Source organism: Chlamydotis macqueenii, chromosome 9 (genome assembly GCF_036417535.1).
Source record: "Chlamydotis macqueenii isolate bChlMac1 chromosome 9, bChlMac1.mat, whole genome shotgun sequence".
Taxonomy (NCBI): domain Eukaryota; kingdom Metazoa; phylum Chordata; class Aves; order Otidiformes; family Otididae; genus Chlamydotis; species Chlamydotis macqueenii.
The window spans coordinates 22,034,188-22,060,641 of record NC_141564.1 but is presented as its reverse complement, the minus strand read 5'-3'; the positions used below and the strand labels follow the sequence as shown (position 1 = coordinate 22,060,641).

General features: G+C 42.5%; 1 protein-coding gene across 2 annotated transcripts in view; it reads left to right on the top strand.

The window, feature by feature from the left end:
- FNDC3B (fibronectin type III domain containing 3B) overlaps positions 1-26,454 on the top strand; it is a 192,319-nt gene that overhangs the window by 110,296 nt on the left and 55,569 nt on the right. For both annotated transcript variants that reach the window (XM_086754486.1, XM_086754487.1), the window contains 5 exons: positions 12,349-12,407; positions 18,626-18,783; positions 21,048-21,107; positions 23,852-23,990; positions 24,317-24,370. In XM_086754486.1, coding sequence (XP_086610612.1) covers positions 12,349-12,407; positions 18,626-18,783; positions 21,048-21,107; positions 23,852-23,990; positions 24,317-24,370 — 470 coding nt within the window. The remainder of the gene's footprint in view (positions 1-12,348; positions 12,408-18,625; positions 18,784-21,047; positions 21,108-23,851; positions 23,991-24,316; positions 24,371-26,454) is intronic.

The following is a 26,454-nucleotide window of genomic DNA, read 5'->3' as shown; positions in this document are numbered from 1 at the left end:
AGGGCAATCTGAATCCAGGGCTTTTATTTGACTTCATTGGTGACTTAAAAACCCTTTTGATGGCGGCCGGGGTTTTCCCCCAAGGCTGTTTTTCACAATCCTGATCAAGTCCTGTGTAGACTCTCGTATTCTTGTTTTCCTCTGCTTTCATCGCTCCCTTGTCTCGCATTGCCAGCAGGATGGCCATGGCCGGGGGAACTGGATAAGCTATCTGCTCCGTGATTTATCGGGAAGTCCGTGCTGAATGACGTAAGGCACAGCCTCTTCCCCCCGAGGATCTTCATGTTATCTCAAGAATTTGCAGCTTCTGCTGCAACTGACAGTCAAATCCAGAAGACTGAAATCTGAGACATTTTCCTCGCAGTTTACATAATTTTTAGATATCCAACCAACAGAAAAAACATATAGAGTACATTTTCATCCTGTGTAAATGCTCAGTGGCTAAATCCCCGTGCTGGGGAGAAGTTACACAAAGGTCTCAGAGCTTCAGAGCAAGATAAACAGTGTATTCTCACCAGTTAAGAGGAGATAAGGTGGACCACCGACATGGGAGGGGAACCGCGTTTCCCTTATTTGGCAATATCTGGGACAGCGAGCCAGAAGGGAAAGGGGATTTATAGGCAAGAGGCAGAACACTTCCTCCCTCTGGGCTATTAAAAATAAAACACCTTTAAGTCTAGTAATTTAATGAACAACCTTTATTTGTATACACAGATGTTATGAACAATGTCCGTCTGTGTATTCATCTGGGTTTGCAACGGCGATGAAATGAAATTTCGTGTCCCGCTGAAGTTAATGGGAACTGGTTACCTAACTGTCCTAGGCTGTGCTTCAAAACTCGTCTGTTGGGTTTTCCTTTTCTGAGGAAGGGTGGAATTTGATTTACAAAGTTTTTGTGACCTTGAATATCTTTTCCATTATCTGGGGAGGCAAGGAGGAAGCATTTCTTCTTAGAAATGCAGGGTGATGCTTGAGTACTACAATTAATGGAATGGATAGATGTTCTTCTAAAATGAAGCAACCGTTTTGGTTTTCTCCAAGGTTTATTAGAAAAGATTTTGTCCTGAAGCTTTTAGTTCGGTTTTTTGCTTATTTTTTTTTTCTGTAAGGAGCTGCGTTTAGCAGCAGCTGCTTTGATTTACCGTGATTCATGTGACTTTCGCCTGAATTTCGTCTCAACAATGAAATCCAGATCGAACTGAAACTCCTGTAGCTTTGATGAAGCCTTCCCAGCGAGCTGTAATCAGGTGGATATTTCAGAAAAATATTTTAAATATTTGGAAAGATTCTCAGTGGTGAAACTGGTTGTGCAAATACCTGAGATGGTATATTGCCCTTGTCCCATACAGGGCTGCTGATTGCATGGGCAGCTCTTCCAGCTCACTGCCAGTTAGTTGGTACAGACATTATAGCGGAGGTTCTTCTAAACACTCTTGAGTGCACTCTTCACATCACGGGCATGGGAGGGCACCGATTACGTCACGTCAGCCGTCCTTTATTTTTGCATTGTAGGAATTTAGCACCTGACTTTTTTTTTTTTATTTTTTTTTTTTATTTTTTTTTTAGCTAGAAGTACATTCTAATGTAATTCTAGCTCACACAGTAGTTCATCATGCAGATTTGACTGCCAAACAGTTTAGGCTGGGAGTAAATGGATTGTCATCTGTCAGAGGAAGATAACTTATTGCTGTTCTGCTGTCAATCTGTAGGTGTTTGGGTTGATTTAAAGAGGGAAGTGGGAGCTCTTAGTCTTCCCCATCTCTGAGCTGTAGTGTCTGGGCTGAGCGGAAAGAAAAAAAAGTTCTTTCTTTTCCTGGATTACCGCGATCTCCCCCACCACTCATTGCAATCTGATTATCTCATAGTTTTCGTCTGGAAAAAGAGGTCAATAATTTACGTCGGTAACAGAAAAACTAGGCTGGGGTTCATTCAAAGAATATCGTGATGCTGCAACCATTCGCTAGGATGACGGTGAAAAATCCCAGTGCAGGCTCCATGAAAAATCTTTGTATTTCAAGCATTGTAATTTGGAGTGGTTTTGGTTTTGTTTTTTTTTTTTGCTTAAAACCAGACTTTTCCTGTGAAGTCTAACCTCTTTTAAAAACATGCAGATAGTCGAAGTGGCACCTAGAAATAAAATTTCTGTCTTAACATGTTAAGACAAAATCAAGAACAGTGAAAAGATAATACTTTTTCTACTTTTATCCTGTTTTAAAGAAAGTTTTCCCTGCTTACCCTCTTGTAGGGGATGAATAGCTCTCTCTTGACTCTGCTTTTGAGAGTGAAACGGGGGTTATCGCTAAAACCTAGCATCCCAAAGCACTTGTCCTTGCCCGCTGTGAAATCTAAAGATGACATTCCTCCGTTCATTTCTTCTTTGATTCAAGCGAGGCTGAGGAGTTGTGACTCGAGGGCAAAACTTGGCTTGTGGTTATTTTCTCAGAAGTTGCTCAGACTGTGTTGGGCAGCCTTGTGCCTTTGCACTGGGGAAGCGCTCCGCTGCCTCGTATTGTTGTAGCAAACCCGGTGGCTGCGTGAGGGTCGCTGCCAAGGAGGTTGTTAATTTTGGCTGAGCAGCTCTCTTTAGTCCCGACCGAGTTGGAGCTCCTATGGAGCCTGTTTTGGCTGTGCTGTCTGATTGTTTTCCTGTGCAAATATGCAGTTTTGCAGGTTATTTTGCTAGTTTTGTGTTTGATCAGGAAAATGCTATTATTGTGTGTAACGGGCAGATTATCAAAGGCTTTTATTGGCCATTTTTCATGTGGTTGTATTTTTGAAGGTCAAGAAAAAGTTTTATTTTGGGTTCCATACTGATGCCATTGTCCCCTTGCATTGCGGATCGTATTTCAGAGAGAAATATCTCCTGGTTGGCATGGGCCAGCAGTCCCAGGATTTAAAACCCTAGGCCGGTGGCACTGGAGGCTTGTCAAAGTCTGTGTTTGATAGGGATTGTGCTTTCCACCTCAGTTCTTACAGGGTGTCGGGATCACCTCTGCCCTGGGTAGACCTGCTGGCTGTGAGGGCAGGGAGACCAGAGGGTGACAGAGACGTGCCCGTGCTGTCTGCTGCTCCTCAAGCCGGTGGTGGGATGTAACAGAGCTCTCTGTGACCTGCTTGGGAAGAGAAGACTGTAATTCTTGGTGCTGTCAAACCTGTGCTTTTCATTAGTGTAAGGAGAAGAAGTCTTGAGACTCCTTTGTATTTGTGGTGTTCAAGCTCTCACTTCACCCAGTGGCTGAGAGTCAGTTGCTGTGATTGAAGGGAACCTTTTCTTTCCAAGAGGCAATCTTGCCTCCGTAAATGCCAGATAACGTCATTTCACAGCTGGCATCAGAACTCCTTTTGAGTGGCCGAGACCTTTCACATTTTAAGAAGCGTGGGTACTTGGCCGCACAGTTGTCCCTCCCCTCCTTGGGCTGGAGAAACCCATAGGGCTTTTATGGCCGTGTCAGCTGTGGCAGCCCCGGGTCATAACAATAGTGAGGTGGTGGTCTTTGCAGAAGTTACTTGCCTTTTGAACGACCACTGCGTTCATCAGGCTTGGGGGGCTGCCAGAGGCTGCCATGCCAGGTTGGACCCTGGCTCTGGAGTATTGATGAAGACCGAACCGACAGACGGTCACAGCATGCAAGTAAACGAAAGGAATTCAGGGTAAGGCGATGCCACGCATCCCAACTATGATAGAAGATCATGAGAGATTTGAAGAACTTAATTGTATCTAGGAAAAGATCAGTGTTTGCTGGCAAAGTTTGTAGCGAGAATGAGACATCAGATTTTTACCCAGAAAGTGGGGAGTCAGGGGCTCCAGGAAAATTTTACGCAGGGCTTTCAGGCTCCTTCTCAATTCAGAAAAGGTTCTTGTTGTTAGAAATCAAAGGTAGTAATGGAAGTAGCAGGTAGACAGCTTACAAACTCCTGAAAGAATAGGTAGAAAAATGATTTACAAAGATGTATCACATATATGTAGCTCCTGTAAATCCAACCAAATCAGAAATGATGGAGAAAAGGAAGAAAAGCAAGAAGGGAGGTAATGCTTGTTTAGAACAGCGAAACATAAATAATTTCACTTACCTTGTAACAGTTCTCTCAGCAGTCCTTAGACACCTTCCTATGCCTTAAGTAAGGTGCAGGAAGGGAAAACGATTGATTAAAATGATGGTGTATCTTTTTTTTTTCCTGACCATTTACTTTGGACTCATAGTAGCATGCTTGCTGAACTGCAGTGAGCTACAGGGCACTGCTATCTAACGCTCATAGAGAAGGGACAAGACTAGAGAAGAAAATCTTCTTTCCAAATGAAAATCAACAGAATTTTAAATAGTTGCTCCTGCTTAGCTACTTCTGTATGAATTGGCTGTGCTAGTTTTAAAAGTGTACTTGAGAAGAAGACGGAGGGGTGGCCACTGCCTGTGGCAGCCTGCTAGCCAGCCCTTTACCTGCAAAGTTTTTCCTGCCTTCTCAAACCCACGTAGGGTGCCGGCTGCTGTTACAGAACAGCAAAAGGGAAGCTGCCAAAAATGAAGGGGGAAAAAAAAAATATTTTGACACAGAAAATAAGCTAAAGCAAGTCAAAGGTACGAAGGAGAGCTCTCCAAGAAGAGGTCCTGAGTGTAAGCGGCTTGTTGTTCCAGCAGATTCGGCTTGGGCTGTCTCTGTTCCGTGGGTTGTGTCATTGTTTAATTTGGTGTTCCTTCAAACCCGGCCAGCTGCAGCCATATGCAGCGCGTTGCCTCTGTTATCTTCTTTGTGAGATGCGCGCAGCGCTTTCTTAAGATGTGAAATGTATGTGATAGAGATGGGGGTGGCTGTGTTTTACGAAGAAAGCCCTTTTCTGCCTTCTAACGGACCAACTGCGAGCTCACAGTAGGAATTCGCTCAGATCTTGGGCCAATAAAGTAGGAGTTGTTATTGCTGTCTTCCAGCAGTAGCAGCAAAGAAGCAGAGAAAAACAAACCCAAGATGTCACTTACACTCCGTTTGTCCCTTGCATCCAGCGTTCCGTTTCCCCTCTAGGTTACTACTGATCTTATTTTCCTTGCTCCCTCCCAACGAAAATACAGATCAAAACAATATTTTAAAAACACGTTTTAGCAGAAGTGACGTCGTTACATTCATCTGAGTGCTTCCATGTCTGCTTGATGTGGAAACATCTGACGCTTACCCATCCGACAGCAGAGATCTTTGGTTAAAGGAAGGTGGCTTGAAGCAGAGAGACAAGCCGTTTGATCTGAGTTTACACTCCAGGTATTTTGGAGTATCCTGCCCCATGACAGTGGGATACTAAAGCAGTCAAGGTAAAATTCTCTGGTTAATGGATATGGACTGTGGCCAGGACGTCTCTGAAACGTGTCATTACATTTGTGCATGAAATACAGTGATGCTGAGAACACATCAGTTATCCTTGGCTTTAAGGCCAAGTGAGTCAGGATGGCTAGACTTTTTTTTTTTTTTTTTTCTTCTTTGAGATTAGAAAATTTAACTTTCTGAGATTTTTCATTTATTTACCTTTGGTTATTTAGAAGGTGGTTTGATTTTTTGCTCCCTACATATGATTTGGTCTTTAAGGTCAAATACTGAAAGAGTAAGGCATTTTAGCAGGAGGATTAAGATAGCAGCAGTGGGAAGGCTCTTAGAAGTGGAAAACTTACGTGAGATGCTGATGCACAGCAATTTTTTAAGAATTAGAACGTCTTTCAATGATTTGATCTTTTCTTGAAGTTGGATAGTGTCAGTCTCTCTGCCCTGGATGTGGGAGCTGCAGTTGTGTTTTATCGCGGGTGTTGTTATTAGCTTTCATGTAATCAGCAGAAATTTGAAATATTTAATATTTAGAATTAAAATCTCATCCAGGTATTTGTAGGCTTAATTAATAGTCCTCCGTAGTGTATTATATTTTAGCACGGTGTGATTGCCTGCTTTGAATATAAATATTTCTTTCACAGGTTTTTGTTATTCTAAAGGGCTCCCTGATTTGCCCATTGTGGCAGTGGCGCTGGGAAGAGTTGCAGAGAGCGCCGTGCATTCAGGGTGACACTGGCTTTGCTTTTCTCAATATTACATCTGTCAGCCAGCACGTAGCCCTGCGGTTTATCCCTGACCCCGTCCTGCGCCGGACTGCCTCCCTCACAAGCTGGAAAGATCCATCAAATTGGATTAGGCAGGAATCTGTCCTAGGTCTGATTGTGTTCAATATTTTCATTAAGGACTTGAAGGATGGAATAAGGATTGATGCTTATTAAATTATAGTCCGTATCAGACTCTGATAGGGTTGAGTGTGCTTGATGGGTTAAGGGGGAAGGAAGGAGGACAGGAGAACTAGAACGGCCTTGAAAGAAAAACAGTTTGATCAAGACAAGAGCAACGTATTACATTTTAGCCAGTCCTTCTCAAAGCTGCTTTTTTTTTTTTTTTTTTTTTTTTTTTTTTTTTTTTTTTAAACTGTGTAATAGTTCTGCAGAGTAGTTCTGGGAGGTATAGTAGACTACAAAAACTAAAAGTCAGGTTGCCTTATAGACAAAGAGAAGAAGAAACCTCAAAGCGAGCTGTGTGAACAGATATGTGGCTCCTTGGTTGGTGCTGGGAGGGGCTGGGCTGGGGTGGGGTGGGGTGTCCAGAGCTGGTACCGCGTCTTCAGGAGGAGAGAGACCAAGTTAAAACCATTCCAGAGGACAGCAGTAAGTGGGGTAAACATAGGCTATGAAAGAAATGAGTTTGCTTCGTTTAAAGAGAAAAAAAAATGCCTCGAGTATGTGAAAGGTTGCAACAAAGACAGTGGTTGATGAAATTATCTGCGCTGGGTGTGCAGGAGAAGGTAATGGGCTTGCGGAGCGGCCGGGGAAGTTGCGATTATCTGCCCAGTGATGAGGAGAGGTAGATGCTGTGGTAGAGTGCCTAGCCAAGGATCATGGGGTGGAGGTTATTTATTTAATTTTTATTTATTTTTTTAAAAAATGAGCTAGGCAGCTGTCTCTGAGGAATGGTGTAGGTAGAGATGATCGTGTTTCGGTGTAGGAGGATGGACTCTATGACTGTCACATCCCCTCTGGTCCTGCTTTGTGTGACTCAGCTGCAGCATGGCATCTGCCCTTTTAGATTTGTTCTTGTACAAGGAGGTTTTTAGTGTCTATTTCTACAGTTCTCTGAAATGACAAAGTCTGCATGTGGTGGTCTTTGGCTCTTCAGCTTTGACACCGGCAGGCAGTTCACTGTGTTTTGAAGAGTTCATTTTCGTGCGGGCTGTAGGTTGTGCTGTACGTGACTGATAAAAGATCTTTCCTAGCATTAAAGCCGGTCACAGCCCCAATAAATCTGGAACAAATTCTGAGAAAGCATGTCGTGTTATGACTGGCATATCTGTGAGCATGGAGCTCTGCTTGAGAATTAGACTGAAGGTTTGCGAAGCGCTGCTGCTGATGTCATTGCCTTGGAATGGAAAGGCTGTTGAAACAGTAAATACTTTCTGTGGCCAGGAGCGAAGTCTTGAGCTGGACCTTTTCCTCTGCAAAGGAAAGAATGCAGAACAAACCTAAAATCTCTATTTGCAATGGGAAAATGTTAATTTGTTTCGAGCTTTTAGCTATTTCAAACCATTTACGTACACAGCTGCTGTTCATACAAACACGAAAACTGTTCATGGAAACTTCAAACTTACCTTGAAATGACAAGTATTTTTTTTCCTGTTTTTTTTAAAGCTGTGCTTGGTGTTTGAAAGTACGGTTGGAAAGGTCTGAAAATTACATTTGTGCTGTACGTGCGGAGAGGAACATAGACACAGCCTAACAGAAGCATATAATAACAGCCTTTAGTTCAGCAAGACTTAACACTGAAACCCTGTTAGCACCCAGCAGCTGCTGGGAAAGTAATTTTTAGGGGCAGTTACTCTTGGTTGTATCAGTTGAGTTTTGGTTATGACCCAGAACTCTGGGGGAAAAAAAAAAAAAAAGAGATGACCAAAATACAAAGTTAGATGTGGTCCAGGTCTTACAGCTGGCTTCTCTGCTGTGAAAGGTCAGTCTGAAACGCTGGATCCGAATAACCCGCAGCCTGGGAACCTGATGCTGTGGCTTGGGATGGCTATAATATCTCTGAGACACTGAGATCTACAGGATAACTCAGACTTTTGTACTGTCCCTCAGAGGATTCCATTGAGCATTCATGAGGAATTCATCCCCACCCCCAGCTTCCTCCTAGGAGGAAGGATTTTGCCACGGCAGATGTGGGGAACAGATGTGGAGAGGAAAAGTTATAACGGGACGATGACCCGAAGTGTAAGTTGGGCTCTTCCTTGACGTGACTGAACTTCTGTTCCCGATAGCGAAGGAGGAACACAGCGCGTCTCTGCTGCCTGTCTCTGCCAGCCCCGGTGTTCATGTCAGGGGGCTGATGTACAGAGCTTTTATGTATTCGTGTGGGATGCTCAGTGCTCGATTAGCTGAGAGGGAGGGAGGAAGGGACAAGGATTAAAAAGCAAATCAGCTGTCTGTTATTCAAGGACAGTCAGTGCTAAGTAGGTGAATCATGCCCAGCCACCCACCACCTTTCCTGAGCAGCTGTAGGTAATTTTTCTGAATTTAGTCTCCTGTTTCATGTCAAGGCTTCCCCTTCTGTTCCTCCTGTTCTTCCCCACCTTCCCACCACTGCATCTGTGATGTCTGGGAGACCCTCATGGTCCTCGTCCCTAAATGCTCTAGAGAGCTAATCTCTTCTATAGAAGAGTCACAGAATCACAGAATGGTTAGGGTTGGAAGGGACCTCTCAAGGCCATGCAGTCCAACCCCCCTGCAGGGAGCAGGGACATCTCCAACCAGATCAGGTTGCTCAGAGCCCCGTCCAACCTGGCCTTGAATGTTTCCAGGGATGGAGCATCCACCACCTCTCTGTGCCGGTGTTTAATAATAATGGGCTAGGAAAAAAGGCTTTTCACCAATTCTGTATTATCAACGTAGAGCATTTAAGACTGGATTTTTTCCTCTCTATCATTTTCTATTTTAGAAGGGTTTCAGCTCTTTGTTGGCTTGGGAGAAAGATGTTGAGCTTGGCACTTAATGTGTTATGAGCGAGGTTGGCAGGTGAGACCAGCTTCCTGCGAAGGGAGGGACTCAGGACGGGTCCTGTTCTCCATAGCTTAGCCGAGCTCAGGAAGCTGTGAGTAATTATGATTGTTACTGAAAGGAGATCAACTGTCCATAGAAGCCTTAAGAATTTTTTATGGCTCTTGAAATGGGAAACTAAGTATTTGAAATCCTATAAGATGATAATTCTGTGAGCTACTTTCTCTCTCCCAAAAAGATTGGCTTTGGTTTTATTAACAAGTTTTTCCATAGGGCAACTTCACACTGGTTTTTTTTCCTAGCTTTCAGATAGAAGTTGGGCTTGATGACCTCTCCTGAGGTCCCCTTCCAACCTGAGCTACTCTCCGATGTTGTTACAGATGTCACTCATGTATATTTATTGCTTTCTGTCTTTAATTTTACATTTGCCCTGTTTTCACAGCACATTCGCTATTATTCCTGAGATTTTTTTGGTTTGAATTCAGTGCTGGCACGTGCTGTCCTTTCCATACGGTACAGTGATTTCTAAGCTTGTGGTGACAGGGCACTTCTTAGCATGGATCTTTCATTCTTTGCTGCTGTTCTTGTAAAATGATTGATGGCGTGGGCAAATCAGCGCCACGGGATCACGCGTTGGCTCTGTACGCGTGAAATGGCTGGTATGCGTGCCAGTGGTCACTGCTACCTGCCTGGTCTCGCCTGTGAATGCTCAGGAGGGTCAGCATGGGGAATATCTGACATAGGTGGTCAGCATAGAATCATTAGGGTTGGAAGGGGCCTTTAAAGGTCATCTAGTCCAACCTTATAGATCTTTTTCTTCAGAAAATGTGATGCAGTGCCCATCCGTATATGCATTATTCATCAACTTGAAATTCAATTCTTAATTTTTTGCACTCACGTTGTCACCTTAGGTCTGTGTGTCCCCCATTCCCTCTCCCCAGAATCTCTGAAGAGGATTATCTGTATGAACTCTTGCTAACTTTAGTATCTACCTTGTCCACGTAAATATCTACGTGTCCTTAATAGCTCAAAAGCTACGGTGTATCTGATGCTCAGAGCCTTCTCCTTGTGAACAAGCTATGTATTTGGGAAGGTAATATAAAAAAATTTCCTCAGTGGGACTCTTCATTGAGAAGTGTAACGTACCTTTTTTTTTCTTTTTTTTTTTTTCTTTTTTTTTTTCCATTATTTATTTGCTGGGCATACCCAACTCCCTTAAGTCTTAAAGTCAGTTCCTGTATTTGGAGCAGTTTGAACCTTCAGCCCTGACCTGCAAGGGTCAGAGGACTCGGTTGCTGTACAGAGTGATCATTTTTCACGGGAGAGGGAAGTGAGATTTCTTTGGGCTTCAGGGTTTATTTTCCTCTCCTGCGCGGTGTGACAGAGATAGCATCCTTGCTAGAAAGCAGAGAGAGGAAAGAAAACTCAGTCCACATGTTTGGGATTTAAGGTTGAGAATGATTCACGCTTAGCTTCTGGGGGCTGTAATTAGGGGTGACATAATAACCATAAACTTTCAATAAAATAGTAGCAGCATTTTTGTTACACTCTGTAACTGCAGAAGCTGCTTCTGATTAGAATCCCTTCGAGATAAGCCCACAGGACCTCCGCAGCTCTCAGATCTGGATCCAGGCTTTTGTGGGACAGCCCTGCTTCTGCCCTGATGCTGAAGGGACCCTTGAATTCTGAAACACTCCAAACTTAACATTTTCACTTGGATTAGCATCTGCACCTTTTCCTTAGCCGTTTTAGTTCATCTGTGTATTTTTCAAGTCAGTGTTTTCTTATGCTGGCTAAGTCCTAGCAGTTTATACAATTTATAATGCACTCTAAGGGTTATCTACTATGGAAAAAACCAGCCATGCTTTCCTCCTTTTCTCCTGAATTATTACTACTCCTTTCTTTTCCAAGGGGCTGAGACTAGAAGGAATCCAGGAATTCATGGAGCAGGAGATCTGTCATTCCCACTCGACACCAAGGTGCATTCTTGTAGGGAGAGATGGGCATTTACACTGGAGTTCTGCCATCAGCATTCAGCCAATTCTAATTTTTTGGCAGGCGAGCACATGGAATTTTTAAAAAGATGTACTTTTTTTAAAGCAGGTCACAGACAAAAATAAAGACACATTCTTGGGCTGCAAGAACTAGGTCAGGCTTTGGGGGAATCATTTATGAAAGCTGTTGATCTGATCTTACCAGTTTTTATTAATATTTTTTTGCTTCCTATGTCAAATTTCTGTACGTTTTATAAATAGGTCCTCAGTGTGCTTTAGGTGAAATGTATTCTTCTGCTTTGGCTAGAAAACTTTTTGCGTTAACATTTTTTAAAAAAGAAAAAAAAAAGAAAAAAAATAAACCAGAAAAAAACGTTCCTAGTTTTCCGTTGGAGAATACTCTAGTGGAAAGTGAGGCCTCTCTGTGCTGCGGTCCAAAAGGAATAAAGCTGCTTTGTGTCACCTCATTACTCTAAGCTGATGTTTTACCTCAAGACTCTTTTGGAGGCGAGGATTGGGGAAAGGCCGATTCCACCACTCGGATGATCGCCTCTGCAGCACCTTCTGTCCTCAATTAATCTGTCTAATTTGGGGGAAGCGTTTCACACCCTGCCCTGCGCTAAAGCTGGGTAGCCCTGCAGGAGCTGCCGTACCAGGCGCAAGGCTCAGGGAGGGAGGACCGTGACTTTCTTACCTCCAGGGTTGAAAGGCGACCATGAGAAAGCGTTGAGCGTCACACTACCACAGCATTTCAGGATAGGTCGCTGTAGGGCGGGTGCCAGGGCTCGGGGCAGGCTCCCTGTGCAGCTCGGCTGGGCTTTCCCGGCACGAGGCAAGGATGCTCATCCTCTCCGGTAGCCCGGTGAGCAGGCAGGCAGCCCAGCCCTGCCACTGATGGAGTGGGGACGTGTTTGGTAACAAACCAGGGTTAGGTTCAGCAGTTACTGAGCTGTAGAAACCCTTGGGTGTCTTCCATGGCGGAGCTTTGGAAATAGGGTGTTTGTGAAAGCAAATCCCAGTTAATAACATTGTTTGTGTTACCTCCACAAGTAATTCCACCTTTCTTAATATCTGCAATTATTGGAAGTTTCATTCCCTCCTGTTTATCTTTCATAATTTTTTGATGTTAATCCGTGTAACTGCATACCTTAAATTCACAAAAAAAACCCAGCTGATGCTCATGTACAGGTAATCTCTCTTCCTGCTATTTACAAATTCCTGAAGAATTATTGATACAGCTGACATGTTTTGTTTAATTTTGGTCACTTATTTTTCTTCCTCTTTCCACATTCTCTATTTTACAGAATTTGATTCGGAAACAAAAAGAGTTCAAGACATTCTTTCTGGAATGGAGAAACCACAGGTATGTGATCCCAAATTACCACACACACAAAAACCAGCAAACGTGATAAGTAGATTGTGTCACAACATACTGGTAATTTCACAGGGCAGCACCTCTGAATTTTTTCCATAACAGATTTTTCCTGCTGTATATATCTAACTCATTTTGCTGGAGTATAAATTGAAGCATCTTTTACGGTCGTGGGTATTTGTGGGCTCTGCCCACTGCAGGAATCGCACCAGTCGCCTGTTTCCAGAGGAGAACTCCCATTATTGATACTGCAGTGGGGAACCCAGTGCACTGGAGTGATTTACTTTGCTCCTACCCCTTCTCCCCTGGCTTTAATTTTACGTGTCATGAGCAATTTATGTCTGTAATCATTATTAAATTACGCTAATGCTATTATTTAGTGGCAATTGCTATATTCTAAGTTTGTCTGAGCCATAAAAGCACATGAATTGTGATGGAAACTGAATCACCATGCTGGATATGACCACAGTCAGGTAAGGTTATTAATAAATCTGGTTGTAAGCCCTTTGAATGCGATGGTTTTCTAATTCGGTGTGTCAAATGAAAACCAGAAGGGTATTGTGGCTCTAAATGAATGGTCCAGACAAGCACTGGAAGAAGCAGTGCTGAGGCAGGAGATGGATGTGCTTTGGGAGTTTTACCTCCTGTGCTGTGCCAGGGCTCAGGGCTTTCTCTGTCCAGCTGGGAAGCTAGTAAACAAATAAGCAAATAATAATAAAAAAAGCCCCACCAACAACAAACAGTTGGAAAGCTCATCTCGAGACTGGGTTCAAGAGTAGCTGGTATAGGCTGATATAAAGAAATTCTGCAGTGGGAGCATGAAGGGATGGCTGTTCCTTAGATGCAGAAGTGGCAGAGCTCAGGGAGCAGCAGGTGGGAGCACCAGTTGGGTTTTATTTTTAGGATCTGTTCTCTTAGATGATGCTGTTCTGAATAAATACAAAAGGGTGTTCGATCTTAAATTGCTCAGTCAGTAGGTGTTGGATCCTCTTGTCGTGGCATCTACAAAAGCAAGTTGAAAGCCAGCCAGAATCTAAACCAGACCTGCAGAGATGGTAAATACCAGGGGACTGCACCCCGAGTTTCTGTTTGCACAAGGGAAAGTTGCTTTGTTTTGTGTAGAGCCAAGCGACAATACTAAGCTGAAGACTTGAGAGTTTCTGTGAGATCAGAAGGGAAGAAAGTGCAATTATCACAAAATTAGGCTAGTTTATTGTACAGAGTGAGTCAATATTTTTGTATCGAGGTACCTGGATGTCTCTCATATAATAAAATGCCACAGCTAGATGTCTTTTACAAAGATCTGGAGGCCTGACACGAAAAATGCGTTATTTCATACTTAGATCTGTAGAGGTAAGGAGAGAAGCTGTTTGAGCAGTCTGCAAGTTCTGAGGGCTGTACAATGAGATTTATGGTAAGTAGAGCATTTAAAGCAGAGAGAAGAAAAAAAAAACTACCAATAGACAAAAATAATTTTTCTTGAATAATTTGAAAAATAGGAATCTTGGAAAAAAAAATCTAAAACATGATAAATGCTAGTTTAATACTAATGACATTTAGTGAGAAGACACTGGGGATTATCTATTATTCTCTCTGTAACTTTGACATTTGTGAGTAATTAAACTGTTAGGAGTCTCCCAAACCATTAATTGCTATGAATAATTATGTTTGTGCATAGTCAGTATTATATCTGATAGAAATACATCATATTATGCATAAATAGTCAGCTGGGCCATATCTCTTGCTGAGCCTTATGCATATATGGGTGAAAAATAAAATATAGAGAAACGATTGAGCAGAAAGAAGTGGCACAATTAAAACAAGAGGGCACAGAGCAGTAAGTTGGTGGAAGCAAAGCTGCTGTCTCTGCAGCACATGGGTTTGGTGTGTCCACGCGAGCTGCTCTCTTCGCCATCTGAAGCCCTCAGAGCAACTCCTGCAGGAGACTCTGCAGCCGTGGTATCACTTGGAGCCGTCTTTAATCTGCCTTGGCCGGGTACCTCGATGTGACAAGGTCTCTCTCCCCTTTCCTAGTGCAAAATACACACACTTTAAAAATTATTGATTTATTAAAAGTCCATTTTTGATAATAGATGTTATTACCTGTTCGAGAGATGTGCAACCAAACTGTAAATTTAATCGTTTTATCCCTTTGACAGCAAAAATTTAAAAGCAGCCTTTTGCTTTTTTATCCACTCCGCCCTGTGTTTTTATTTAAACCAAACTGTATTTTTAATTTGCATTATCGCAGACAAAGCAAGCATTCTCTAAAGCAAAAACCTCTGTGAGGGAAGGGAAACTTGATTCTGGGTTTCCGCAGTGGCGGGGGCCAGCGTCCCTGCAGCCGCCGGCTCGCGGGGACGTCACCTCCCGCGGGGACACGCTGCAGGTCTGCGGGGTCGGAGCTCCAACGCGAGTTTGACTTTCCGAAAGGCAGCCTGCACCCGCTGGCTTGCTCTGCAGCAAAACTCATATTCAATCACCGGGGTTTTTGCCTAAAACTGCAGGATTAGGCCAACAGTTTAAAAACCAAATCTCAACCCGTTAATAACCGTGAATTCATTTGACCCCCGAGCCTTTCAAACGTTGCCCTCGAGGGAGTAAATGAATGTTGCTTGCCATGTGGTTCTCACACATACAATGAGCCCCTAAACAGCACGAGGCCTGTGAACGCTAACCCGGAATTTGAAAGATAATGAAAATTGTACAGAAACATTGTTCGTTACCTGAAAGACGGGAAGGACTGATATTCATCAGTCTTGTAACCTTATTAAAGTCGCGCAGGACCTGGGATTCTTTCCCAGAGGCTTTTCTAAAATAATTATTTACACCACCAAGTTTTGATAGCATAGGAAGCAGGCTTTTACTGTGTAAACCGAGAAGTTTTCAGAAACTAATTAACTGTGCTTTTCACCAGACATTCAAAACTCCTTGTGGGAGAATCTTTTGTTAGGCCGTGGCTACAAGGCCAGGCCAGCCCTGTTCAAAGCGAGCACAGCAATTCTGGGGACGGATGAGACCGGCTGGGGTAACTGGAAAGCAGCGCAGAGGGTTACCGGCCCAGCCTACGAGGAGGTGCTCTGAGCGCTTCTGTTTTGCTTGGATGGCATCAGGGCACTCTTAACGAACAGTAAACTGTTTCTTACAGCTAAGGATTTATGGCTGCAAGGCTGGTAGTGACGTTGAGCCCGCCATCGTGATCATAGAATTATAGAATCATAGAATGGTTAGGGTTGGAAGGGACCTTCAAAGGTCATCCAGTCCAACCCCCCTGCAAGGAGCAGGGACATCCCCGACCAGATCAGGTTGCTCAGAGCCTCATCCAGCCTGGCCTTGAACGTTTCCAGGGATGGGGCCTCCACCACCTTTCTGGGCAACCTGTTCCGGCTTTGGCTGTTAAATCAAATATTGAAGCGATATGCCTTTGGCTGGTAAATGTGATACGGTATCGAGCCTGTTTGTTAGTGGGGGAGCAGCAGATAGGTTTATCTCAAGCCGTACAAAGAAATCCGTTCCCAGTGCTCACGCTGATGCCCACAGTTCTGCTTTCTATACCCAGGGAGTGTATAGATTTGCCTTTTCTGCCTTTATCACACAGGCAGTGACCCCTCACTTGCTTCACTATGCTTGCTGTGTGTACTCAGGGCAGCTAAGAGTTGTGTTTAACGATTTCTGGTGTTTATTTTTAAACCTCCACCAGCAGTTGCTGTGTGTGTAACACCACCGAGGCAGGCCAGCAGCCCGTATCAGTAAGAAGCTGATGGTGTAGCTGAAGCAGCTTAGCAACTGGGTTTGGACTTTTATCCTCTGTGTGGAAATGTCTGCACACTGTCTTCAGGATAATAGTCTAACATTTTCTAGTGGTCAGTCCTTTAGATACTTTCTCTTATTTTAAGAAACTAACTTTTTACAGATTGCTAAAGTTCATGAAAGGCCAGAGTTTTTGCCATACGCGGGATATATACGTGTGTCCTCGCGAGTAGTCATAGAGAAAAACATTTCAATAGAACATTGGCAGGATATCGTGCCTCCAGCTCCAAGTCTGTCTGAATTTATGAAAAACAATTATGCAAGCATATTTCCATAATAAAAGAAACTGCGTGTTGACGGGCTGAGCTGGCATAGTAGTAACGTATGTTAAAAAAGTCTGTTTGGATCTTACTAGCCAGTTTTCTGATCAACGTATTATTTAAAATACAGACTTCTAGCTCTGAAATCTTCATCACAATTTCATGCACATGCATCTATATATGTATGTCTCTCTCAGAAATTTAACTTATCTGTCTTATTTTAAACATTCAAGATTCCTATAAGCTATCTAATCCAGTGTTGGTTTCAACTGGTCCATGCTTTTAAAGCAAACATAGATTTCATAGCATCAGAAAAATGTGACTAGAGCAAGAAATCTCATGAAAATTCATACAAGTGTTTGCATGTTCATATTTTTTACAAAAAAAAAAGCTTGATACTACTTAAAACTTCTTGCCTTACAACTTGTTTTTCACATTAGGTTGAACAGAGGTTTTCTTTTTGGCAAGACTTAAGTCTGCTGCTATAAATTAAAACCTTTAACTTTTGAGAGCACGGTGTTTAAGGTGAGAGGTTTCATGGTGTCACCTACTTGCCAGTCTGTTAAAAACAGATTTACAACTTGCTCAGAAGGAATCTGCTTGATATATGGGTGTCACACAACATTTGCAGCAGTCTTCAGCTGGAAGCAATGTGTTTTCACGAGAGAAGTCAGATATTCTCCGTTGTATAAAGATATCCAGAAGCAGGTAAACAAGCAGTCCCTGCAAGCTGACTGCTTGTATTTCATTACCAAATCCTTTATGGGTAAGGTGTTTCAATTGTCTCAATAAAAGTGCAGGAAATGTGTAACTAAGCACCTGCATTGTTCATCTCGCACCTTCTGAAATAACGTTTTGCTCTGTGTGTTGGAAAAATCTGTTAAAATGATAGAACCAGGAAATTTGATGCGTAAAGAAATTAATAAAGAACATAAAACCTTCTGCTTTCATTCCTCCTCATGGAGGCTAGCTAAAAAAAAATATTCTTTACATTTTCACTACAGTTAAGAAAGAAAAACGTAGTCATTTTCATTATGAAAAGTGGAGAGTTTGTGGTAGAGAGCTTGGGGCTGTGGAGGCTTTGAGGCTTCCCTGTTTTTTTTTCAGAAGGCACGCGTAAAAGTGTTGTGCTGTCTTTCCAAGATAGCCAATGCAACCATTGTTTTTTATTTCTTTTTCTTTTGAGTCTGTGGCAGGGGGGATTTTTTTTTTTTTTTTTTTCTTGGCTTGATAACAGAAGGCTCTTCTCTGGGAAGCTGCTGTTCGGTCCGTGCAGCTGATGAACGATGTCTCCGGCACAGTGCCAGCCGGCTCTCCTGGTGAGAGAGGCGATGCGCGTTCTGTAAGCTCGCTCAGCCTACAGTTATGTTTCCAGAAGAACACAGCTGCGCTGGTGGGGTGATAAAGTTAGTTTGGTGGTAGGGTTTGAGGTATTTTTTCCGTGGTTTATCAAAAGAGAATCCTCACCAGTCTGCCATTGAGGGGTTGCTATAAAGCTGTGCCTGGGGGTGACTATAGATCAGGCATGCAGCCTTTCTCTCAGGGCACGAAGTGATTGGTCTGTGATGTAGTTTTTAATTGGCAGGCTGGCCTTCTATTGTGATTCTCCCTCATGCTTTTGGGGCAGTGTAACCTTGCCGATTGAACTGGGTTTTTTTACTTACTTGCAGTTGAATTATTGCAGTTTCAAATTACAAGAAGGAACAGGACGACTGAAAAAGCGATTGGAATTTTATTAGACAATCTCCCTAACAAAAGCTTAAGAAAAATGGTTGTGCATGTAACAATCCATAGGATAAAGTCTTTGTTCCACTTAGTTCCACTTGCCCTCTGGTAGTGGCCAGGGCAGCAGGTACCTCCAGAGTGGTGTGAAGCATCCTTTGCTGGATGCTCTGACAGTGACGAGCCGGCTCGCTGCGGGGGGACATCTCTCTTCCTCATCTGTTAGAGATTAGCTTATGCCATGAACCTGCATTTTTGGTTGTATTATCAATGACCATTTCTAATCCTTCACTTCTCACCTCCAGCTCTGGAATTTCCTTTTCACAAGAAGCTGATTATGAAGATGCAAGCAAAAAGCAAATACTTAGAGGATAGCATTTGTCTTGGAATTTGGGGTAACTGATGTTTCTTTTCTAGGTTACAAATATTCAAGCAAGAACAGTTTTGCTTTCCTGGTCGCCTCCCACCGGCCTTCTCAATGCAGATAGACACAACAACGGTTTGCCTTACACCTGTACATATGAGGTTGCCTTATCAGATAAAGGGAGGGATGGAAAATACAAGATAATTTACAGGTAATAGTTTCATTTTTACACTTGTGTTGCTCTCAAATTGTGTTTTTTCTTAGGAACAAATGCTCTGAGCTTTTTGGGGTGTATTTGGGCATGCCCATCAGCTGCTGAAAAAGGGAGGTTTGAACACCTTGTAATTGCTCCCTCACTGTCCCGTCAGCCTCGCTTGCTGGAGGAGCTCGCGGCGAGCTGGTTCAGTGCATGTCACAAGGTCCCTAATTGCCTCCCTGTCCCACCTCCTTGGTGCGTGGCAGATCTGCCCTACGATGCCATCTCTCCCATTACCAGTGAAAAGGTTACTTTTTCTCTTATGCTAAATGTCAAAACCTTTCATATATACCATGCAGGCAGGATAGCTGCCTTCCTAGTGGGCTGAATTTGTGTTAGGTGGCAGAATTAAGAACAGTAAAGCTTGCTTCTTGAGCTAATGCGCAAAAGTTTGAGGGCTTTACTCCTTCTTAGCATCTTAGACGAGCAGAGGAAGGAGCACACCAATCTGTAGGCTATACAGGCTCCCCAGAAAAAAAAAAAAAAGAAATTCTTGGCTCTCAGCTGTCTTCAGTAAAAAGTCTGAGGGATTTCTCTGTCTCTCCTTCCAGTGATCCTCTGAGCTCATTCTGTGATCAAGCACATATGGTGTTATGCCTTTCTTTTTCCCCGCTAATGACATCTAGGATAGAAATTTTTGAGATGTGACCTTGGCTGTTGTGAAATAGCTAATCCTTCCCAAATCTCATTAAATAGAGTCCAGGTGGTACAGCTTTTATGTAATTACCTCTTGAGACCAAGCTATCTCCTTTCTTAAGATGTCCTGTGAATTAGGGTATTCCTCCTGGTATGCTAAAGGCAGGTCTATGTGAACTGTCTTGGATAATATAAAAAGAGCGTATTAACCAGGAAAATGCTGCTTGATGGTTTTGGTTGGTTGGTTGGTTTTTTTCCTGGTATTTACATTAGAAGTTTGTGAGCCAGTGTGAGCATCTCTACAGGTTAATGTGTGCTGCTGAGCTCTTAAAGTGGAAGGATACCTTCTAGTACTTCTTGTGCTTGCTGCTGTGATAGCTGCACATTTTCTCCTGGTTATGATATGTTGTGCATCTGTTTTAAAGCTGCTAGCAGTAATCTGTCTCCTGCTGCTGGCCAGAACACAGCCGTTAGCTTAACGTGGTGCGCTCCGTCGCGAGCAGTAGTAATCATTATTACTATAGGCAAAAGCAAGTCTGCAATATGTTGAATACATTGTCTTTGCGAGAGGTGCACTCATTTCGGAGGGAAACAAGTGAATTTGCAAAGCATGGGACTATATAAAAAAAAAGAAGGGGTTTTGGTGGGTTTCTAGCAGCGCAGCAGGCATGTGCTTTCTGGCTGATTTTGAGATATCTCCCTGTATTTGTCCAACTATGTATGAAATATTTCTTTGTGCCAAACTGAGATTTTTTTTTCTTTTTTTTGCTTCCCATATTTTAATAAAATCACAAATAAGCCAAGCACTTACATGAGATGGCTATTACTTATCAAGCACTGACCTGTACCTTCATCTTCACAGAATTGGCAACACATGACTGAGCCTAGTGTTCCTGTACCAGCAAACATGCCAAAAGGAAAAAGAATAGCCCTAACTATGCTGGCTACATTCGAAATTAATAGATTATGTGCTGGGTTTTTTTCCTAAAATGTCTGAAACTGTGCTTTTAGTTTTCTTGATATTGAAAGGTCTCTGGGCCCAGCTGTCTGAGCATTAATTAAACATCTCCTTGCCCTGCTCCTCACAGACAGTGTGGTTCTGGAAAAGAAGCAAATAAGTGAAACGGTTGTGCGAGAAACTATCCCTTTTCCTCTGAAGTTCAGTGACTCTCACTTTTTGTAAAGTATTTTGAAATAGTGAATATGCAGCAAGTACAAAAGTAAAGTATTGATTCTGAACTTTTCAGCTCTGGGAGGGCTGAAAAACACAATGAGCTTTATGCAAATATCGACAAAATGCAAGGATAGCATTGAAATAAACCCATATAGCTGGTTTACTGTATAAATTGGGATAGTTATTTTTCTGCTATGTATACAGAGCTTTATAAACTTCTCAAGAAGAATGAAGCGCATCAACAAATGGTTCGTATATTGTTTACTACTGGTTTTCTGTGGTGGGATTTGTTTTCGTCTTTCATAATATGAGGGAGACGCTAGTCACTGGAAAATCACTAGCTGTGCTAAGAGTGATACTGCTTTTCATCATTAATTGATTTGTTGCTTTGGGGCTTTTTTTCCTGCAGTGGAGAAGAGTTGGAATATAACCTGAAAGACCTTAGGCCAGCAACAGATTATCACGTCAGGTGAGTTAGTGTGACTATGAATGTCACTTAAATATAAACTCTATGATTATATTAGAATAATGTGAAAGTTTTTTATGTAACTATGCAGTGTGGGTCAAGAATTTCGTGGTCACTTCTGTAGGTGTTTTTTCACTGGCTTTTAAATATTTTCTAATAGATTTTATCTCAGGATTTAAGTTACAAGAGTGCTTTTTGAAAAATACATTTTCTGTTATGTTGTCATTTCTGTAGTAAGAGAAAAAAGACATTTATGTATCTATAATTCTGTCTGTATGTATAACAGGGCAAGTGCTTGTTCGTCAAAGTGGGATACCTCAAGCACCTTCACAATTTGTCTAAAGCAAGTGATGTTTGTCCAATTGCTGTAATACAGGTGTGCTAGCTCTGAAAGTACTCTAGCAGTTTTTTCATAAATACCCCTTGCTTCATGAAGTAAATCTGTCGATCCCTCCCACCACAGTTATTTCAACATTTGTGCCAAAAAAATGGATTCACACTGGCCTGTCTTGATATTTTTAGAGCGTATTTCTCCTTGAGTCTAAATGTGTTTTACACATTTATTGACTAACGTTCTCAGTTTTGCACCCTGATGTTGTTAGCACCATCTGTGGTGTTTTTTTGCTCATGTTGGATTTTTTTAAAGACTTTGCTTGTGAACCAACGCTTCAAATTCACATCCTGTTCACTTATGCTCAATATCCTTTTTTAAAAAAAATTCCTTTCACTCCTGTCTATTGTTTCGTTCTGTTTTTCCAGGCAAGGGCTAAGTTTGGCGTGCTTTTTCCCATCAAGGCTGCTACAGTTTGTAAAACTTCAAAGCACAAACGCTTTGCTTCTGAGCTGTAAAAAAACTCAACACCAAAATGTGTCTGTCTTTCTATAGCTTCTTTTTTTAAGGCCATTTTCTAGTGGAGCCCTAAAATAAATTTTTCAAGGAGAAGCACAAGACCAGAAGTAACTTCTTGTAAATAAGTAAGAGACCAAGACTCCCAAGGCAGACAGTAATCCCAGCCCTAGCAGCACATGGACGGTAGCGAGGAGGAGGAGGAGGCGGCTGTAAAACACTGCTGAGCTTCCTGCTGTAAGCAGTTGAGCATCATTTTTAAAGCCAGCTTCAAACAGCAGAGCGGTTGCCGTGCGAAGCGTGGCATTGAGATCTCATGTGATTTTTAGGGGCGCTGAGGGTATTTGCCCTCTGGCCTGGCTGACTTCACTCTGCCTACCTATGATTCCCTCCGCCTTCCTACAGCTTTGCCAAATCGTAAATCGTTTGCAAGCAGTTAGGAATAACTTTCATTTAAAAAGAAGTGACTACCAAATACAAAATTCAGAGTTAAAAAGCAGCACCGCGCGTTTGTACTAAAGGGAGACAATACTGAAAAAGCTGGCTGTATGCTTTCCACTACAGGTTTGGTTTTTGTTCTTTTCCCCACTGAAACTGCATTATATATAAACAACTATGAAGAAGTAAATCTCTTGAGTAAAGAAATTTACGTGACCAGCAGTTACTCAGCAGATCACCTTGGGTCTCCTTAACCTTGGCAGCGTCTCTCAGGGCTTTGTCTCCGCACAGACAGGCTGCTTGCGTTTCCTCCCGCCCTGCCAGGCCCTGGGCACCCAGGACAACCTGGTTGGCTCTGAATCTACCTCCTGCACTTCTTCAAGTAGTAGTATTTTGGTCCCTTCAGTCATGACTGTGCTCAGTGTTCCAATGACTTGCAGAAGATGCTCATTAAGCTAATTTTCACGTGGTTGTATTCCCTCATGGTGTGTGTTTGATGCTTGGCTGTGCATTTGTTTTCACTCCTGACTGCTAACAGGTGATGGATAAAGCAGCACTACAGCAGTTCTTGTGAACCTCTCTCAAAAGATTTGATTCTACATAGGTGGCCATTGTACATAAATTACTCTTATCTACTGAAAACAACTTTAGAAATTGCTCTTTCTTAAACTCTGCATTCAAGTACACAATAGCTACAACCAGCTCAGAGGTCATCGTCTGGTCATGGTTTGAATGTTTTTTTGAGTAGAAGACTTCCAATTTGCACTTTCCTTTTGCTGTGTGGAAAACGTGAAGGGAAAAAATAACATCATTAATTTTTCAGAGAAAAGCACCTCATCAGGAATTGCTCAACTATATTGTATTCTCTTTCCTGCATTATTTGGTATTGTATAGCCCCCTCTGTGCTGATATAGAGAGGATTTACCTGAAAACAAATCTGCTTTGAAGATTTTTAGTTTATCAGAGCAATGCTCCTGAGCTGTGTTCTAGTCCATGGAGGTCCACGAAGCGTTGACACCTGGGCTGTGTAGAAGCTTGTACTTGTGGAAGGAGACCAGCAGCTGCCCCCACTCAACATGCTACATGTGATTCAAGTATAAACCAGGCATTGAAGTTTATACTTTTTTCTTGTGAGTTCTGTTGTACTGTGAAGAGGATTTTAGCACGATGTGTGAAGGTCTGGCAAGAGGCACAGAAATAGTGGTGGAGAGAAAAGATGATAATAACTCAGTGGTCTATGGGAGTATTTGCACAAAACACTGTAATAGTCTTCTTCTGCTGTGAATATTTTTGCATGCTCTATCAAGTGAAGTAGAATAATGTTAGCCAGTGGTCTGTGAGAAATCTATCATTAGTGGACTGTATTGTGGATGCTTTGGTAGTCAAATATTGTGGCTGAGGCAGTGCTGTCTCATCTTGTAACTGTCAGCACATTTGTAACCCCTTTGAACATTGTTTCCAGGGTATATGCAATGTACAACTCCGTAAAGGGATCCTGCTCAGAGCCAGTAAGCTTCACCACTCACAGCTCAGCACCAGAGTGTCCCTTCCCACCCAAACCCTCGCACAGGACCAAAAGCTCCTTAACCCTACAGTGGAAGGTAGGTAATGCTTGGATCGGGCAAGAGAGCGGTGAAAAATAGTTTACTGACAGTGAGCATAACTGTTGAAAATAATTGAAAGTTGAGACAGTAATTTTTCAGTAAGGGACTTGAACTCGCTGTACTCCGACAAATCCCTGCACTGACTTGACTTTTAAAATGTATGTGTTTCATTACGTCCAGCTTCTTCTCGGTATTCGTTAAGAGCTTGCCAAGCTATGTGCAAACCCCAGGCTTTGGTTTCACTTTAAACTGTAGTCATTTGCCTGGGGGGCTGTAGTTTTCTCTTATTCCCAAAATCACCTTTTGTTTATTTTTGTTCATAGGCTCCTATTGATAATGGTTCAAAAATCACCAGCTACCTTCTGGAGTGGGATGAGGTAAGCAGTAACTAGTTGAAATAAATACATAAATAAATGGCACTCAGACTTTACAAGGATTTGCTGAGTAAAGAAAAATAATTAAATTCAGAGGAGAGTACAAGTAGGCAAATGAAATCCTGATGGCATTAGGTAAAGAGTTGGAAAGGTGAAAGGGGCAGTGGGGGGAAAACTAGTGTTTTTTATGCAGAGACAATGTTCTGCTTCTGTACTCTTGAACTCTAACTTTTTGTTGCTCATTTAGTGTACTTAATTTGTTAATTAGCATTACTTATTATTTGATTACTTGTGATGTATCTTAGAGGTCTGTTTGTGATCTCTTTTTTCTGGATGCTGTCTGAGCACAGAATAAAACACTGCTCCTGCCTCAAGGGAGAAGCAGTGTCATCTTGCAGCCCTTCCTACAGAGAATTGTATTCAGGGTGTCCTTGAAGTAGTGGCAATTAGTCCCCTTCCAGACGCAATAGGAATTAAGTTCTCTGTCCCAAAGATGTTACAAAGTTCTCTGTCCTAAAGATCTTACGTTGTTAAAGAGCAGTGTGCTGCTGGGGAGAGTACCAAAAGCAAGATTTACTGGGAGGTAGGTTCTGGTTGCGAGTCCTCCCTCCATCCTTTCTGCCTCCTTTCCGTTGTGCAAGCCATATTTCTGCAGAAAGCATGAGTCACTGAGTGTCATCTTTGAAGGAAAAAATATGTATTGGGTGACAGAAGAGGCTTGCGCAACACGTCAAGACAAATAAATGATGAGTCAGGGTATGAGGAGTGTGAAGGGATGGTTAGTTGTACAGTCTGAGAAACATCTCTCGAGGTTTCCAACAGTCTAAAAATAATAATCTAAGGAGACTATTCTGTTATGAATCGATTGCCATCAATTCACTCATAATGTGTTCCCAGATCACTCTGCTACCTGTTGGATGTTTGGAGCCACTCACTGTGCAAACATATATTGTATGCAGTATCACAGCAAGTGGGGTCTACACGATGAGAAACCCACTGAACTGGGCTAAAATTGAACAATAATTTCAGAATGGTTTGCTGTCTCTCTCCACATAATGGAAGGGAAAGGGTTGTCAGTGAAGAAGAAAAGAAAGCAGAGCCCAAAAGAATGGGCTAGGATGATTCCAGTACACCTTCTGTGACACCTTGACTGTGCAGTTGTGATCTGTTGCAAGGCTTCCAGTAGCTTGGAGCCATGGGAACATAAAAGCACTGAGCAGTGAAGCAGTGGAAGTGTGAATGATTCCAGCCTGCAAAGGGAAGGGAAGCAACAGAAGCTCTTGTCAGCAGAAAGACCAACAACAGACCATTAACATAGTGCAAATTTTTTTGATGTTAATTTTGTCCACATGGAACCTAGTTGTAAGTTTGGATATATGTAAGAGAATTCTGCAATGCTCTTGTCCTTTAAAGCCTTTCCTGCTCAGTACATATCTAGAGTTTTGGCTTCAGAAAGAATTGTTGTGATATCTATTTTCCACAAAGCAAAAGTGGTTTGGTGTAGGCTAGCTCACATACCAATGGGCAGAAATGAAGGCATCCCGATTCCCTTGGTATATCTGTTTTAATTACCTGGTTTTCCTAGCAACAATCCTGAAATCTGAGATCTCACTGAATAGTTAGCCAGCAAAGATGAAAGAATAATGGCCTGGCACAAATTAATTTGGTGTATCTTTGATGGTTGACACAACTCCTGACTGAAGTGTAGGTGTCCAGTTGTGAGATAGTTAATGCCACAGGTGTAGCATGTCTGAAATTTTTTTTCCTCTGATCTGAGACAGAAGTGCAGTTTGGAGTTGCTGAATTAAAACTTACTACTACAGGAAAAGTCTGAAGGTACAAGCTGGGCGTGTCTGCATCTGCAGGAGCCTCATGTACCTGTGCCGGCGAGCTCGACAAGCTGTTGTTCTCTTTTTCATGTTCACGTTTCAAGTTGTGCCTCCGACATAGGGTGCGGTTAGCTATCGGAGTTACGGCACCCAAGTACAAAAGAGAAGTCACTCGCAGTGCCCTGTACCCTCGCACTTGCTTGTGTAAACTCCACGTAAGCAAAGGCACCAACTTCGTTACAATGCCACACTGTGTCC